Genomic DNA, 17,500 nt, shown 5'->3' with positions numbered 1-17,500 from the left:
AGACCTACCATTCTGTTGGAGGAGAAGAGACCTACCATTCTGTGTGAGCTTGGTGGAGGAGAAGAGACCTACCATTCTGTGTGAGCTTGGTGGAGGAGAAGAGACCTACCATTCTGTGTGAGCTTGGTGGAGGAGAAGAGACCTACCATTCTGTGTGAGCTTGGTGGAGAAGAAGAGACCTATACCATTCTGTGTGAGCTTGGTGGAGGAGAAGAGACCTACCATTATGTGTGAGCTTGGTGGAGGAGAAGAGACCTACCATTCTGTGTGAGCTTGGTGGAGGAGAAGAGACCTACCATTCTGTGTGAGCTTGGTGGAGGAGAAGAGACCTACCATTCTGTGTGAGCTTGGTGGAGGAGAAGAGACCTACCATTCTGTGTGAGCTTGGTGGAGGAGAAGAGACCTACCATTCTGTGTGAGCTTGGTGGAGGAGAAGAGACCTACCATTCTGTGTGAGCTTGGTGGAGGAGAAGAGACCTACCATTCTGTGTGAGCTTGGTGGAGGAGAAGAGACCTACCATTCTGTGTGAGCTTGGTGGAGGAGAAGAGACCTACCATTCTGTGTGAGCTTGGTGGAGGAGAAGAGACCTACCATTCTGTGTGAGCTTGGTGGAGGAGAAGAGACCTACCATTCTGTGTGAGCTTGGTGGAGGAGAAGAGACCTACCATTCTGTGTGAGCTTGGTGGAGGAGAGCTGTGTGGAGATCCAGAGGGTCTCCTTGGTGCTGCGTTGGAAGATGAGGCTGGAGGGGATGTTGGGACAGCCGTTGAAGTCCTCCTTACAGCAGGGCAGACCCAGGTACAACGCGTGGTTACTGAACGTAGCATTCTCGTCACACTGGAGAGGAGAGATGGATGTGAGGTACTGCAGAGTTCATGCCAGATAAACCCTACCTCATTGACCAGCCAAAACTACGCTCAAACAAACTTGGTACATACAGAACCAAATAAATTGGACCTTTATAGCACTTATTTCCAAGTGGTTGTAAGGGAGGTGTCAGAGCCGTTTTGGCCTGTTTATGTGTTGTGTATCATGTGGTCTGTCAAGGGTTATTTTTTACTTGTTTTGTACGCCAGAGGATGTGTTGGGGTCACTGGTCATGTGTGTGTAGATACATTGCATACGGAAAGTATTCAGACCCCTTGAATCTTTCTACATTTTTTTAAAACGTTACAGCCTTATTCTAAAATTGATACAATCATTTTTCCCCCTCATCAATCTACACACAATGCCCCATAATGACATCACAATTCCCCATAATGACATCACAATACCCCGTAATGACATCACAATGCCCCATAATGACATCACAATTCCCCATAATGACATCACAATACCCCATAATGACATCACAATACCCCATAATGACATCACAATACCCCATAATGACATCACAATACCCCATAATGACATCACAATAACCCATAATGACAAAGCAAAAAACAGTTGTTTTTTTATATAAAAAATACCTTATTTACATTTGTACAGACCCCTTATTTACATTACATACAGACCCTGCAAATTTACTATAGAATGTTTTCTTTAGAAGCTGTTTATACTGCATATTTACTATAGAACTGTATCTAAGCTGTTTATACTGCATATTTACTATAGAACTGTATCTAAGCTGTTTATACTGCATATTTACTATAGAACTGTAAGCTGTTTATACTGCATATTTACTATATAACTGTATCTAAGCTGTTTATACTGCATATTTACTATAGAACTCTATCTAAGCTGTTTATACTGCATATTTACTATAGAACTGTATCTAAGCTGTTTATACTGCATATTTACTATAGAACTGTATCTAAGCTGTTTATACTGCATATTTACTGTCAAACTGTATCTAAGCTGTTTATACTGCATATTTACTATAGAACTGTATATAAGCTGTTTATACTGCATATTTACTATAGAACTGTATCTAAGCTGTTTATACTGCATATTTACTATATAACTGTATCTAAGCTGTTTATACTGCATATTTACTATAGAACTCTATCTAAGCTGTTTATACTGCATATTTACTGTAGAACTGTATATAACTGTTTATAATGCATATTTACTATAGAACTGTATCTAAGCTGTTTATACTGCATATTTACTGTCAAACTGTATCTAAGCTGTTTATACTGCATATTTACTATAGAACTGTATCTAAGCTGTTTATACTGCATATTTACTATAGAACTGTATCTAAGCTGTTTATACGACATATTTACTGTAGAACTGTATCTAAGCTGTTTATATTTACTATAGAATGTTTTCTTTAGAAGCTGTTTATACTGCATATTTACTATAGAACTGTATCTAAGCTGTTTATACTGCATATTTACTATAGAACTGTATCTAAGCTGTTTATACTGCATATTTACTATAGAACTGTAAGCTGTTTATACTGCATATTTACTATATAACTGTATCTAAGCTGTTTATACTGCATATTTACTATAGAACTCTATCTAAGCTGTTTATACTGCATATTTACTATAGAACTGTATCTAAGCTGTTTATACTGCATATTTACTATAGAACTGTATCTAAGCTGTTTATACTGCATATTTACTGTCAAACTGTATCTAAGCTGTTTATACTGCATATTTACTATAGAACTGTATATAAGCTGTTTATACTGCATATTTACTATAGAACTGTATCTAAGCTGTTTATACTGCATATTTACTATATAACTGTATCTAAGCTGTTTATACTGCATATTTACTATAGAACTCTATCTAAGCTGTTTATACTGCATATTTACTGTAGAACTGTATATAAGCTGTTTATAATGCATATTTACTATAGAACTGTATCTAAGCTGTTTATACTGCATATTTACTGTCAAACTGTATCTAAGCTGTTTATACTGCATATTTACTATAGAACTGTATCTAAGCTGTTTATACTGCATATTTACTATAGAACTGTATCTAAGCTGTTTATACGACATATTTACTGTAGAACTGTATCTAAGCTGTTTATATTTACTATAGAATGTTTTCTTTAGAAGCTGTTTATACTGCATATTTACTATAGAACTGTATCTAAGCTGTTTATACTGCATATTTACTATAGAACTGTATCTAAGCTGTTTATACTGCATATTTACTATAGAACTGTATCTAAGCTGTTTATACTGCATATTTACTATATAACTGTATCTAAGCTGTTTATACTGCATATTTACTATAGAACTCTATCTAAGCTGTTTATACTGCATATTTACTATAGAACTGTATCTAAGCTGTTTATACTGCATATTTACTATAGAACTGTATCTAAGCTGTTTATACTGCATATTTACTGTCAAACTGTATCTAAGCTGTTTATACTGCATATTTACTATAGAACTGTATCTAAGCTGTTCATACTGCATATTTACTATAGAACTGTATCTAAGCTGTTTATACTACATATTTACTGTAGAACTGTATCTAAGCTGTTTATATTTACTATAGACCTGTATCTTTAGAAGCTGTTTATAATGCATATTTACTATAGAACTGTATCTAAGCTGTTTATACTGCATATTTACTATAGAACTGTATCTAAGCTGTTTATACTACATATTTACTGTAGAACTGTATCTAAGCTGTTTATATTTACTATAGACCTGTATCTTTAGAAGCTGTTTATACTGCATATTTACTATAGAACTGTATCTAAGCTGTTTATACTGCATATTTACTGTAGAACTGTATCTAAGCTGTTTATATTTACTATAGACCTGTATCTTTAGAAGCTGTTTATACTGCATATTTACTATAGAACTGTATCTAAGCTGTTTATACTGCATATTTACTATGCTGTATCTAAGCTGTTTTACTATTTAGAACTGTATCTAAGCTGTTTATACTGCATATTTACTATAGAACTGTATCTAAGCTGTTTATACTGCATATTTACTATAGAACTGTATCTAAGCTGTTTATACTACATATTTACTGTAGAACTGTATCTAAGCTGTTTATATTTACTATAGACCTGTATCTTTAGAAGCTGTTTATAATGCATATTTACTATAGAACTGTATCTAAGCTGTTTATACTACATATTTACTGTAGAACTGTATCTAAGCTGTTTATATTTACTATAGACCTGTATCTTTAGAAGCTGTTTATACTGCATATTTACTATAGAACTGTATCTAAGCTGTTTATACTGCATATTTACTGTAGAACTGTATCTAAGCTGTTTATATTTACTATAGACCTGTATCTTTAGAAGCTGTTTATACTGCATATTTACTATAGAACTGTATCTAAGCTGTTTATACTGCATATTTACTATAGAACTGTATCTAAGCTGTTTATACTGCATATTTACTGTTGAACTGTATCTAAGCTGTTTATACTGCATATTTACTATAGAACTGTATCTAAGCTGTTTATACTGCATATTTACTATAGAACTGTATCTAAGCTGTTTATACTACATATTTACTGTAGAACTGTATCTAAGCTGTTTATATTTACTATAGACCTGTATCTTTAGAAGCTGTTTATACTGCATATTTACTATAGAACTGTATCTAAGCTGTTTATACTGCATATTTACTGTAGAACTGTATCTAAGCTGTTTATAATGCATATTTAAAGTGCATTGGGAAAGTATTCAGACCCCTTGACTTTTTCCACATTTTGTTAAGTTACAGCTTTATTCTAAAATGGATTAAATAAAAAATGTACCTCATCAATCTACAAACAATACCCCAACATGACATCACAATACCCCAAAATGACAAAGTGAAACAGTTAACAAAATGTTGAAAAAGTGAAGGGGTCTGAATACTTTCCCAATGCACTGTAAGTAGCACAGGTGACCAGGAAGGGTTAATACAGGTGACCAGGAAGGGTTAATACAGGTGACCAGGAAGGGTTAGTACAGGTGACCAGGAAGGGTTAGCACAGGTGACCAGGAAGGGTTAGTACAGGTGACCAGGAAGGGTTAGTACAGGTGACCAGGAAGGGTTAGTACAGGTGACCAGGAAGGGTTAGTACAGGTGACCAGGAAGGGTTAGTACAGGTGACCAGGAAGGGTTAGTACAGGTGACCAGGAAGGGTTAACACAGGTGACCAGGAAGGGTTAGTACAGGTGACCAGGAAGGGTTAGTACAGATGACCAGGAAGGGTTAGTACAGGTGACCAGGAAGGGTTAGTACAGGTGACCAGGAAGGGTTAGTACAGGTGACCAGGAAGGGTTAGTACAGGTGACCAGGAAGGGTTAGTACAGGTGACCAGGAAGGGTTAGTACAGGTGACCAGGAAGGGTTAGTACAGGTGACCAGGAAGGGTTAGTACAGGTGACCAGGAAGGGTTAGTACAGGTGACCAGGAAGGGTTAGTACAGGTGACCAGGAAGGGTTAGTACAGGTGACCAGGAAGGGTTAGTACAGGTGACCAGGAAGGGTTAGTACAGGTGACCAGGAAGGGTTAGTACAGGTGACCAGGAAGGGTTAGTACAGGTGACCAGGAAGGGTTAGTACAGGTGACCAGGAAGGGTTAGTACAGGTGACCAGGAAGGGTTAGTACAGGTGACCAGGAAGGGTTAGTACAGGTGACCAGGAAGGGTTAGTACAGGTGACCAGGAAGGGTTAGTACAGGTGACCAGGAAGGGTTAGTACAGGTGACCAGGAAGGGTTAGTACAGGTGACAGGAAGGGTTAGTACAGGTGACAGGAAGGGTTAGTACAGGTGACCAGGAAGGGTTAGTACAGGTGACCAGGAAGGGTTAGTACAGGTGACCAGGAAGGGTTAACACAGGTGACCAGGAAGGGTAAGTACAGGTGACCAGGAAGGGTTAGTACAGATGACCAGGAAGGGTTAGTACAGGTGACCAGGAAGGGTTAGTACAGGTGACCAGGAAGGGTAAGTGACAGGAAGGTGAGAGGAAGGGTTAGTACAGGTGACCAGGAAGGGTTAGTACAGGTGAGAGGAAGGGTTAGTACAGGTGAGAGGAAGGGTTAGTACAGGTGACCAGGAAGGGTTAGTACAGGTGAGAGGAAGGGTTAGTACAGGTGACCAGGAAGGGTTAGTACAGGTGACCAGGAAGGGTTAGTACAGGTGACCAGGAAGGGTTAGTACAGGTGACCAGGAAGGGTTAGTACAGGTGACCAGGAAGGGTTAGTACAGGTGACCAGGAAGGGTTAGTACAGGTGAGAGGAAGGGTTAGTACAGGTGGCCAGGAAGGGTTAGTACAGGTGACCAGGAAGGGTTAGTACAGGTGAGAGGAAAGGTTAGTACAGGTGAGAGGAAGGGGTTGACCAGGAAGAGTTAGTACAGGTGACCAGGAAGGGTTAGTACAGGTGACCAGGAAGGGTTAGTACAGGTGACCAGGAAGGGGTAGTACAGGTGACCAGGAAGGGTTAGTACAGGTGACCAGGAAGGGTTAGTACAGGTGACCAGGAAGGGTTAGTACAGGTGACCAGGAAGGGTTAGTACAGGTGACCAGGAAGGGTTAGTACAGGTGAGAGGAAGGGTTAGTACAGGTGACCAGGAAGGGTTAGTACAGGAGGGTTGACAGGTGACCAGGAAGGGTTAGTACAGGTGACCAGGAAGGGTTAGTACAGGTGACCAGGAAGGGTTAGTACAGGTGACCAGGAAGGGTTAGTACAGGTGAGAGGAAGGGTTAGTACAGGTGACCAGGAAGGGTTAGTACAGGTGAGAGGAAGGGTTAGTACAGGTGACCAGGAAGGGTTAGTACAGGTGACCAGGAAGGGTTAGTACAGGTGACCAGGAAGGGTTAGTACAGGTGACCAGGAAGGGTTAGTACAGGTGACCAGGAAGGGTTAGTACAGGTGAGAGGAAGGGTTAGTACAGGTGACCAGGAAGGGTTAGTACAGGTGACCAGGAAGGGTTAGTACAGGTGACCAGGAAGGGTTAGTACAGGTGACAGGAAGGGTTAGTACAGGTGACCAGGAAGGGTTAGTACAGGTGAGAGGGTTAGTACAGATGACCAGGAAGGGTTAGTACAGGTGACCAGGAAGGGTTAGTACAGGTGACCAGGAAGGGTTAGTACAGGTGAGAGGAAGGGTTAGTACAGGTGAGAGGAAGGGTTAGTACAGGTGACCAGGAAGGGTTAGTACAGGTGAGAGGAAGGGTTAGTACAGGTGAGAGGAAGGGTTAGTACAGGTGAGAGGAAGGGTTAGTACAGGTGACCAGGAAGGGTTAGTACAGGTGAGAGGAAGGGTTAGTACAGGTGACCAGGAAGGGTTAGTACAGGTGACCAGGAAGGGTTAGTACAGGTGACCAGGAAGGGTTAGTACAGGTGACCAGGAAGGGTTAGTACAGGTGACCAGGAAGGGTTAGTACAGGTGGCCAGGAAGGGTTAGTACAGGTGACCAGGAAGGGTTAGTACAGGTGACCAGGAAGGGTTAGTACAGGTGACCAGGAAGGGTTAGTACAGGTGACCAGGAAGGGTTAGTACAGGTGACCAGGAAGGGTTAGTACAGGTGACCAGGAAGGGTTAGTACAGGTGAGAGGAAGGGTTAGTACAGGTGACCAGGAAGGGTTAGTACAGGTGACCAGGAAGGGTTAGTACAGGTGACCAGGAAGGGTTAGTACAGGTGACCAGGAAGGGTTAGTACAGGTGAGAGGAAGGGTTAGTACAGGTGACCAGGAAGGGTTAGTACAGGTGAGAGGAAGGGTTAGTACAGGTGACCAGGAAGGGTTAGTACAGGTGAGAGGAAGGGTTAGTACAGGTGAGAGGAAGGGTTAGTACAGGTGAGAGGAAGGGTTAGTACAGGTGACCAGGAAGGGTTAGTGCAGGTGACCAGGAAGGGTTAGTACAGGTGAGAGGAAGGGTTAGTACAGGTGACCAGGAAGGGTTAGTACAGGTGAGAGGAAGGGTTAGTACAGGTGAGAGGAAGGGTTAGTACAGGTGACAGGAAGGGTTAGTACAGGTGACCAGGAAGGGTTAGTACAGGTGACCAGGAAGGGTTAGTACAGGTGACCAGGAAGGGTTAGTACAGGTGACCAGGAAGGGTTAGTACAGGTGACCAGGAAGGGTTAGTACAGGTGGCCAGGAAGGGGTAGTACAGGTGACCAGGAAGGGTTAGTACAGGTGACCAGGAAGGGTTAGTACAGGTGACCAGGAAGGGTTAGTACAGGTGACCAGGAAGGGTTAGTACAGGTGACCAGGAAGGGTTAGTACAGGTGAGAGGAAGGGTTAGTACAGGTGAGAGGAAGGGTTAGTACAGGTGACCAGGAAGGGTTAGTACAGGTGACCAGGAAGGGTTAGTACAGGTGACCAGGAAGGGTTAGTACAGGTGACCAGGAAGGGTTAGTACAGGTGACCAGGAAGGGTTAGTACAGGTGACCAGGAAGGGTTAGTACAGGTGACCAGGAAGGGTTAGTACAGGTGACCAGGAAGGGTTAGTACAGGTGAGAGGAAGGGTTAGTACAGGTGACCAGGAAGGGTTAGTACAGGTGACCAGGAAGTGTTAACACAGGTGACCAGGAAAGGTCTGTACAGGTGACCAGGAAGGGTTAGTACAGGTGACCAGGAAGGGTTAGTACAGGTGACCAGGAAGTGTTAACACAGGTGACCAGGAAGGGTTAGTACAGGTAGGGTTAGTACAGGTGACCAGAAAGGGTTAGTACAGGTGATCAGGAAGGGTTAGTACAGGTGACCAGGAAGGGTTAGTACAGGTGACCAGGAAGGGTTAGTACAGGTGACCAGGAAGGGTTAGTACAGGTGACCAGGAAGGGTTAGTACAGGTGACCAGGAAGGGTTAGTACAGGTGAGAGGAAGGGTTAGTACAGGTGACCAGGAAGGGTTAGTACAGGTGACCAGGAAGGGTTAGTACAGGTGAGAGGAAGGGTTAGTACAGGTGACCAGGAAGGGTTAATACAGGTGACCAGGAAGGGTTAGTACAGGTGACCAGGAAGGGTTAGTACAGGTGATCAGGAAGGGTTAGTACAGGTGACCAGGAAGGGTTAGTACAGGTGACCAGGAAGGGTTAGTACAGGTGAGAGGAAGGGTTAGTACCAGTGAGAGGAAGGGTTAGTACAGGTGACCTGGAAGGGTTAGTACAGGTGACCAGGAAGGGTTAGTACAGGTGAGAGGAAGGGTTAGTACCGGTGAGAGGAAGGGTTAGTACAGGTGACCAGGAAGGGTTAGTACAGCTGACCAGGAAGGGTTAGTACAGGTGACCAGGAAGGGTTAGCACAGGTGACCAGGAAGGGTTAGTACATGTGACCAGGAAGGGTTAGTACAGGTGACCAGGAAGGGTTAGTACAGGTGACCAGGAAGGGTTAGTACAGGTGAGCAGGAAGGGTTAGTACAGGTGACCAGGAAGGGTTAGTACAGGTGACCAGGAAGGGTTAGTACAGGTGACCCGGAAGGGTTAGCACAGGTGACCAGGAAGGGTTAGCACAGGTGACCAGGAAGGGTTAGTACAGGTGAGAGGAAGGGTTAGTACAGGTGACCAGGAAGGGTTAGTACAGGTGACCAGGAAGGGTTAGTACAGGTGACCAGGAAGGGTTAGTACAGGTGAGAGGAAGGGTTAGTACAGGTGAACAGGAAGGGTTAGTACAGGTGACCAGGAAGGGTTAGTACAGGTGAGAGGAAGGGTTAGTACAGGTGACCAGGAAGGGTTAGTACAGGTGACCAGGAAGGGTTAGTACAGGTGACCAGGAAGGGTTAGTACAGGTGACCAGGAAGAGAGGAGAGCACATAGTTGTTACTGTATCACGGATACAGCTGATAGAATGCATCTCGCTGCACCTTTTCTATGGGAATACAGTTGAAGTCAGAAGTTTACATTCACCTTAGCCAAATACATTTAAACTCAGTTTTTTACAATTCCTGACATTTAATCCTAGTAAAAATTCCCTGTTTTAGGTCAGTTTGGAAAACCATTTTGAGAATGTGAAATGTCAGAATAATAGTAGAGAGAATGACTTATTTCAGCTTTTATTACTTTCATCACATTCCCAGTGGGTCCGAAGTTTACATACACTCAATTAGTCTTTAGTAGCATTGCCTTTAAATGGTTTAACTTGGGTCAAATGTTTTGGGTAGCCTTCCACAAGCTTCCCACAATCAATTGGGTGAATTTTGGCCCATTCCTCCTGACACTGCTGGTGTAACTGAGTCAGGTTTGTAGGCCTCCTTGCTCACACACACCTTTTCAGTTTTCTATGGGATTGAGGTCAGGGCTTTGTGATGGCCACTCCAATACATTGACTTTGTTGTCCTTAAGCCATTTTGCCACAACTTTGGAAGCATCCTTGGGGTCATTGTACATTTGGAAGACCAATTTGTGACCAAGCTTTAACTTCCTGACTGATGTCTTGAGATGTTGCTTCAATATATATCCAATTAATGTTCCTACCTCATGACGCCATCTATTTTGTGAAGTGCACCAGTCCCTCCTGCAGCAAAGCACCCCCACAACATGATGTTGCCACCTCCGTGCTTCATGGTTGGGATGGTGTTCTTCGGCTTGCAAGCTTCCCCCTTTTTCCTCCAAACATAACGATGGTTATTATGGCCAAACAGATCTATTTTTGTTTCATCAGACCAGAGGACATTTCTCCAAAAAAGTATGATCTTTGTTCCTATGTGCAGTTGCAAACCGTAGTCTGGCTTTTTATGGCGGTTTTGGACCAGTGGCTTCTTCCTTGCTTAGCAGCCTTTCAGGTTATGTTGATATTATTATTATTATTATTATTATTATTATTATATAGGACTCATTTTACTTTGGATATAGATACTTTTGTACCTGTTTCCTCCAGGATCTTCACAAGGTCCTTTGCTGTTGTAATGGGATTGAATTGCACTCTTCACACCAAAGTAAATTCATCTCTATAGGAGACAGAACGCTTCTCCTTCCTGAGCGGTATGACGGCTGCGTGGTCCCATGGTGTTTATACTTGGGTACTATTGTTTGTACAGATGAACGTGGTACCTTCAGGCGTTTGAAAATTGCTCCCAAGGATGAACCAGACCTTTGGAGGTTTACATTTTTTTTCTGAGGTCTTGGCTGATTTCTTTTGATTTTCTCATGATGTCAAGCACAGAGGCACTGCGTTTGATGGTAGGCCTTGAAATACATCCACAGGCACAACTCCAATTGACTCAGATGATGTCAATAAGCCTATCAGAAGCTTCTAAAGCCATGACATCATTTTCTGGAATTTCCCAAGCTGTTTAAAGGCACAGTCAACTTAGTGTATGTACACTTCTGACCCACTGGAATTGTGATACAGTGAATTATAAGTGAAATAATCTTTCTGTTAACAATAGTTGGAAAAATTACTTGTGTCATGCACAAAGTAGATGTCCTAACCGACTTGCCAAAACTATAGTTTGTTAACAAGAAATTTGCGGAGTGGTTGAAAAACAAGTTTTAATGACCCCAACCTAAGTGTGTGTAAACTTCTGACTTCAACTGTATTGGAGATATATATTTGATTCATGAAAAATAAATGGGAAATTCACACAAAAAAATAGTAATGTTTGGAAAGCTGATGTTTTGTGGACATGATATGGACAGCTCTCTCCCGTGCCAGTGGTTTTTCATAGGGAATCACCACTACATAGGGAATCACCACTACAGGAGGAATCACCACTACATAGGGAATCACCACTACATAGGGAATCACCACTACATAGAGAATCACCACTACAGGAGGAATCACCACTACATGGAGAATCACCACTACAGGAGGAATCACCACTACATAGGGAATCACCACTACATAGAGAATCACCACTACAGGAGGAATCACCACTACAGGAGGAATCACCACTACATAGGGAATCACCACTACATAGGGAATCACCACTACATAGGGAATCACCACTACAGGAGGAATCACCACTACATAGGGAATCACCACTACATAGGGAATCACCACTACAGGAGGAATCACCACTACAGGAGGAAAACAACCATGGAAAGAAGAGGCAGAAAGAAGGCTGACCTTGTAGACATAGAGCTCGTGACTCTCATCTGACAGCGTTGTCCCGTCCTCTCTCATCAGTGGTGTGAAGGCAAAGCCAAACAGCTTCTTCTCCGCCTTGTCTTTGGCTGTGGAGAAGAGGATGAACAGAGAGGAAGAACAGAGAGGATGAACAGAGAGGATGAACAGAGAGGATGAACAGAGAGGAAGAACAGAGAGGATGAACAGAGAGGAAGAACAGAGAGGATGAACAGAGAAGAAGAACAGAGAGGATGAACAGAGAGGAAGAACAGAGAGGATGAACAGAGAAGAAGAACAGAGAGGATGAACAGAGAGGAAGAACAGAGAGGATGAACAGAGAGGAAGAACAGAGAGGAAGAACAGAGAGGAAGAACAGAGAGGAAGAACAGAGAGGATGAACAGAGAAGAAGAACAGAGAGGATGAACAGAGAGGATGAACAGAGAGGAAGAACAGAGAGGAAGAACAGAGAGGAAGAACAGAGAGGATGAACAGAGAGGAAGAACAGAGAGGATGAACAGAGAAGAAGAACAGAGAGGATGAACAGAGAGGAAGAACAGAGAGGATGAACAGAGAGGAAGAACAGAGAGGAAGAACAGAGAGGAAGAACAGAGAGGAAGAACAGAGAGGATGAACAGAGAGGATGAACAGAGAGGAAGAACAGAGAGGAAGAACAGAGAGGAAGAACAGAGAGGATGAACAGAGAGGAAGAACAGAGAGGATGAACAGAGAAGAAGAACAGAGAGGATGAACAGAGAGGAAGAACAGAGAGGATGAACAGAGAGGAAGAACAGAGAGGAAGAACAGAGAGGAAGAACAGAGAGGAAGAACAGAGAGGATGAACAGAGAGGAAGAACAGAGAGGATGAACAGAGAGGAAGAACAGAGAGGAAGAACAGAGAGGAAGAACAGAGAGGAAGAACAGAGAGGATGAACAGAGAGGAAGAACAGAGAGGATGAACAGAGAGGAAGAACAGAGAGGAAGAACAGAGAGGATGAACAGAGAAGAAGAACAGAGAGGAAGAACAGAGAGGATGAACAGAGAAGAAGAACAGAGAGGATGAACAGAGAGGAAGAACAGAGAGGATGAACAGAGAGGATGAACAGAGAGAGACAATCACTCACTAAGTGTCATATGTACCCCAAAAGGCTGGCCAAAGATGAAAGAAGCACTATTGAAGTTTAACCTCTTCCACTATATTCAAGAGTTGCTGAACATTTACTCTGTAGTTGGCTTTAGAAAGGTCTAGCAAGCAGGAGTTGTCAAATGAGTTGTCTTCAGTATAATCTCTAGAACACAGGAGTAAAATATTTTCGTGCAAATTTGATCAGCTGTGTGATAACCTTCCTGTGTTCATACGTGTTAGAAAGTGAGATTTCCTCCACACAGGTGCAAAGCACTGGATTATCACGACATTACTGATGATCTCTAGACCAGACCGGTACTCACTAGAGCAGTGTCTGAACGTAGAGACTAGGTCGGTACTCACTAGAGCAGTGTCTGAAGAGACTAGTACTCACTGGGCAGTGAACGTAGAGAGGCCGGTACTCACTAGGCAGTGTCTGAACAGAGACTAGGCCGGTAACAGAGCAGTGTCTGAACAGAGAGGCCGGTACTCACTAGAGCAGTGTCTGAACGTAGAGAGGTACTCACTAGAGCAGTGTCTGAACGTAGAGACTAGGCCGGTACTCACAGAGCAGAGAGACTAGGCCGGAACTAGAGCAGTGGAACGTAGAGACAGGCCGGAGGCAGTGTCTGAACGTAGAGACTAGGTACTCACTAGAGCAGTGTCTGAACAGAGAGGAGGCCGGTAACAGAGCAGTGTCTGAACGTAGAGAACGGTACTCACTGGAGCAGTGTCTGAACGTAGAGACCAGACCGGTAACAGAGCAGTGTCTGAACGTAGAGGCCGGTACAGAGCAGTGTCTGAACGTAGAAGAACAGAGCAGTGTCTGATGAACAGAGAGGAAGTGTCTGAACGTAGAGACTAGGGTACTCACTGGAGCAGTGTCTGAACGTAGAGACTAGGCCGGTGAACTAGAGCAGTGTCTGAACGTAGAGACCAGACCGGTACTCACTAGAGCAGTGTCTGAACAGAGACTAGGCCGGACTCACAGAGCAGTGTCTGAACGTAGAGACTAGGTACTCACTAGAGCAGTGTCTGAACGTAGAGGGCCGGTACTCACAGAGCAGTGTCTGAACGTAGAGACTAGACCGGTACTCACTAGAGCAGTGTCTGAACGTAGAGACTAGGTCGGTACTCACAGAGCAGTGTCTGAACGTAGAGACTAGGCCGGTACTCACTGGGATGAACGTAGAGAGGCCGGTACTCACTAGGCAGAACGTAGAGACTAGGCCGGTACTCACTAGAGCAGTGTCTGAACGTAGAGACTAGGCCGGTACTCACTAGAGCAGTGTCTGAACGTAGAGATGTACTCACTAGAGCAGTGTCTGATAGAGACTAGGTACTCACTAGAGCAGTGTCTGAACAGAGACTAGGCCGGTACTCACTGGAGCAGTGTCTGAACGTAGAGACTAGGCCGGTACTCACTGGAGCAGTGTCTGAACGTAGAGACTAGGCCGGTACTCACTGGAGCAGTGTCTGAACGTCTTCCACTATATTAGAGCAGTGTCTGAACGTTTACCGGTACTCACTGGCAGTGTTTAGAAAGGTCTACTAGAGCAGTGTCTGAACGTAGAGACTAGAGTGGAGCAGTGTCAAACGTAGAGTTGTCTTAGAGCAGTGTCAGTATAACTCACTCAGTAGAACACAGGGTAAAGAGCAGTGTCTAGAGACTAGGCCGGTACTCACTGGAGCAGTGTCTGATAGAGACTAGACCGGTACTCACTAGAGCAGTGTCTGAACGTAGAGACTAGACCGGTACTCACTAGAGCAGTGTCTGAACGTAGAGACTAGGCCGGTACTCACTGGAGCAGTGTCTGAACGTAGAGAAGGCCTGTGTACTCACTAGAGCAGTGTCTGAACGTAGAGACTAGGCCGGTACTCACTGGAGCAGTGTCTGCAAAGTACACTGGCAGTGTTATCACTCACTAGAGCAGTGTCTACTGACTGTACTCACTGGAGCAGTGTCTGACCAGACCGGTACTCACTAGAGCAGTGTCACGTAGAGACAGTGTCACTGAGCAGTGTCTGAACGTAGAGACCAGACCGGTACTCACTAGAGCAGTGTCTGAACGTAGAGACCAGACCGGTACTCACTAGAGCAGCAGTGAGCAGTGTCTGAACGTAGAGACTAGACCGGTACTCACTGGAGCAGTGTCTGAACGTAGAGACTAGGCCGGTACTCACTAGAGCAGTGTCTGAACGTAGAGACTAGACCGGTACTCACTGGAGCAGTGTCTGAACGTAGAGACCAGACCGGTACTCACTAGAGCAGTGTCTGAACGTAGAGACTAGGCCGGTACTCACTGGAGCAGTGTCTGAACGTAGAGACTAGGCCGGTACTCACTGGAGCAGTGTCTGAACGTAGAGACTAGGCCGGTACTCACTAGAGCAGTGTCTGAACGTAGAGACTAGGCCGGTACTCACTGGAGCAGTGTCTGAACGTAGAGACTAGGCCGGTACTCACTAGAGCAGTGTCTGAACGTAGAGTAAGCCGGTACTCACTGAGCAGTGTCTAGAGACTAGGCCGGTACTCACTAGAGCAGTGTCTGAACGTAGAGACTAGGTCGGTACTCACTAGAGCAGTGTCTGAACGTAGAGACTAGGTCGGTACTCACTAGAGCAGTGTCTGAACGTAGAGACTAGGTCGGTACTCACTGGAGCAGTGTCTGAACGTAGAGACTAGGCCGGTACTCACTGGAGCAGTGTCTGAACGTAGAGACTAGGCCGGTACTCACTAGAGCAGTGTCTGAACGTAGAGACTAGACCGGTACTCACTAGAGCAGTGTCTGAACGTAGAGACTAGGCCGGTACTCACTGGAGCAGTGTCTGAACGTAGAGACTAGGCCGGTACTCACTGGAGCAGTGTCTGAACGTAGAGACTAGGCCGGTACTCACTAGAGCAGTGTCTGAACGTAGAGACCAGACCGGTACTCACTAGAGCAGTGTCTGAACGTAGAGACCAGGTCGGTACTCACTGGAGCAGTGTCTGAACGTAGAGACTAGGCCGGTACTCACTAGAGCAGTGTCTGAACGTAGAGACTAGGCCGGTACTCACTAGAGCAGTGTCTGAACGTAGAGACTAGGCCGGTACTCACTAGAGCAGTGTCTGAACGTAGAGACTAGGCCGGTACTCACTAGAGCAGTGTCTGAACGTAGAGACTAGGCCGGTACTCACTAGAGCAGTGTCTGAACGTAGAGACTAGGCCGGTACTCACTAGAGCAGTGTCTGAACGTAGAGACTAGGCCGGTACTCACTAGAGCAGTGTCTGAACGTAGAGACCAGACCGGTACTCACTAGAGCAGTGTCTGAACGTAGAGACTAGGCCGGTACTCACTGGAGCAGTGTCTGAACGTAGAGACTAGACCGGTACTCACTAGAGCAGTGTCTGAACGTAGAGACTAGACCGGTACTCACTAGAGCAGTGTCTGAACGTAGAGACTAGACCGGTACTCACTAGAGCAGTGTCTGAACGTAGAGACTAGGCCGGTACTCACTAGAGCAGTGTCTGAACGTAGAGACTAGACCGGTACTCACTAGAGCAGTGTCTGAACGTAGAGACTAGACCGGTACTCACTAGAGCAGTGTCTGAACGTAGAGACTAGACCGGTACTCACTAGAGCAGTGTCTGAACGTAGAGACTAGACCGGTACTCACTAGAGCAGTGTCTGAACGTAGAGACTAGGCCGGTACTCACTAGAGCAGTGTCTGAACGTAGAGACTAGGCCGGTACTCACTAGAGCAGTGTCTGAACGTAGAGACTAGACCGGTACTCACTAGAGCAGTGTCTGAACGTAGAGTAGAGACTAGAGCAGTGTCCGGTAGACCGGTACTCACTAGAGCAGTGTCTGAACGTAGAGACTAGACCGGTACTCACTAGAGCAGTGTCTGAACGTAGAGACTAGACCGGTACTCACTAGAGCAGTGTCTGAACGTAGAGACTAGGCCGGTACTCACTAGAGCAGTGTCTGAACGTAGAGACTAGGCCGGTACTCACTAGAGCAGTGTCTGAACGTAGAGACTAGACCGGTACTCACTAGAGCAGTGTCTGAACGTAGAGACTAGACCGGTACTCACTAGAGCAGTGTCTGAACGTAGAGACTAGACCGGTACTCACTAGAGCAGTGTCTGAACGTAGAGACTAGAGCCGGTACTCACTAGAGCAGTGTCTGAACGTAGAGACCAGACCGGTACTCACTAGAGCAGTGTCTGAACGTAGAGACCAGACCGGTACTCACTAGAGCAGTGTCTGAACGTAGAGACTAGACCGGTACTCACTAGAGCAGTGTCTGAACGTAGAGACTAGGCCGGAGAGCAGTGTCTGAACGTAGAGACCAGACCGGTACTCACTAGAGCAGTGTCTGAACGTAGAGACCAGACCGGTACTCACTAGAGCAGTGTCTGAACGTAGAGACCAGACCGGTACTCACTAGAGCAGTGTCTG

The 17,500-nt window shown here is 44.8% G+C and overlaps 1 protein-coding gene and 1 long non-coding RNA gene across 11 annotated transcripts in view; both read right to left on the bottom strand.

Annotated features, from left to right (window-relative positions):
- The window catches only part of LOC127910408 (uncharacterized), a 1,313-nt gene extending 653 nt beyond the window's left edge, over positions 1-660 (bottom strand). For both annotated transcript variants that reach the window (XR_008074760.1, XR_008074761.1), the window contains exons 1-2: positions 256-660; positions 32-142 (exon numbers count right to left, since the gene is read on the bottom strand). This is a non-coding gene — a long non-coding RNA (uncharacterized LOC127910408). The remainder of the gene's footprint in view (positions 1-31; positions 143-255) is intronic.
- Positions 1-17,500, bottom strand: part of dock3 (dedicator of cytokinesis 3) — a 532,012-nt gene that overhangs the window by 88,877 nt on the left and 425,635 nt on the right. For all 9 annotated transcript variants that reach the window (XM_052474129.1, XM_052474134.1, XM_052474126.1 and 6 more), the window contains exons 17-18: positions 11,935-12,041; positions 667-838 (exon numbers count right to left, since the gene is read on the bottom strand). In XM_052474129.1, coding sequence (XP_052330089.1) covers positions 667-838; positions 11,935-12,041 — 279 coding nt within the window. The remainder of the gene's footprint in view (positions 1-666; positions 839-11,934; positions 12,042-17,500) is intronic.

This window comes from Oncorhynchus keta, chromosome 21 (assembly GCF_023373465.1).
Source record: "Oncorhynchus keta strain PuntledgeMale-10-30-2019 chromosome 21, Oket_V2, whole genome shotgun sequence".
Lineage (NCBI taxonomy): Eukaryota > Metazoa > Chordata > Actinopteri > Salmoniformes > Salmonidae > Oncorhynchus > Oncorhynchus keta.
The sequence above is the reverse complement of the archived record's forward strand: the minus strand, read 5'-3'. Positions and strand labels throughout refer to the sequence as shown.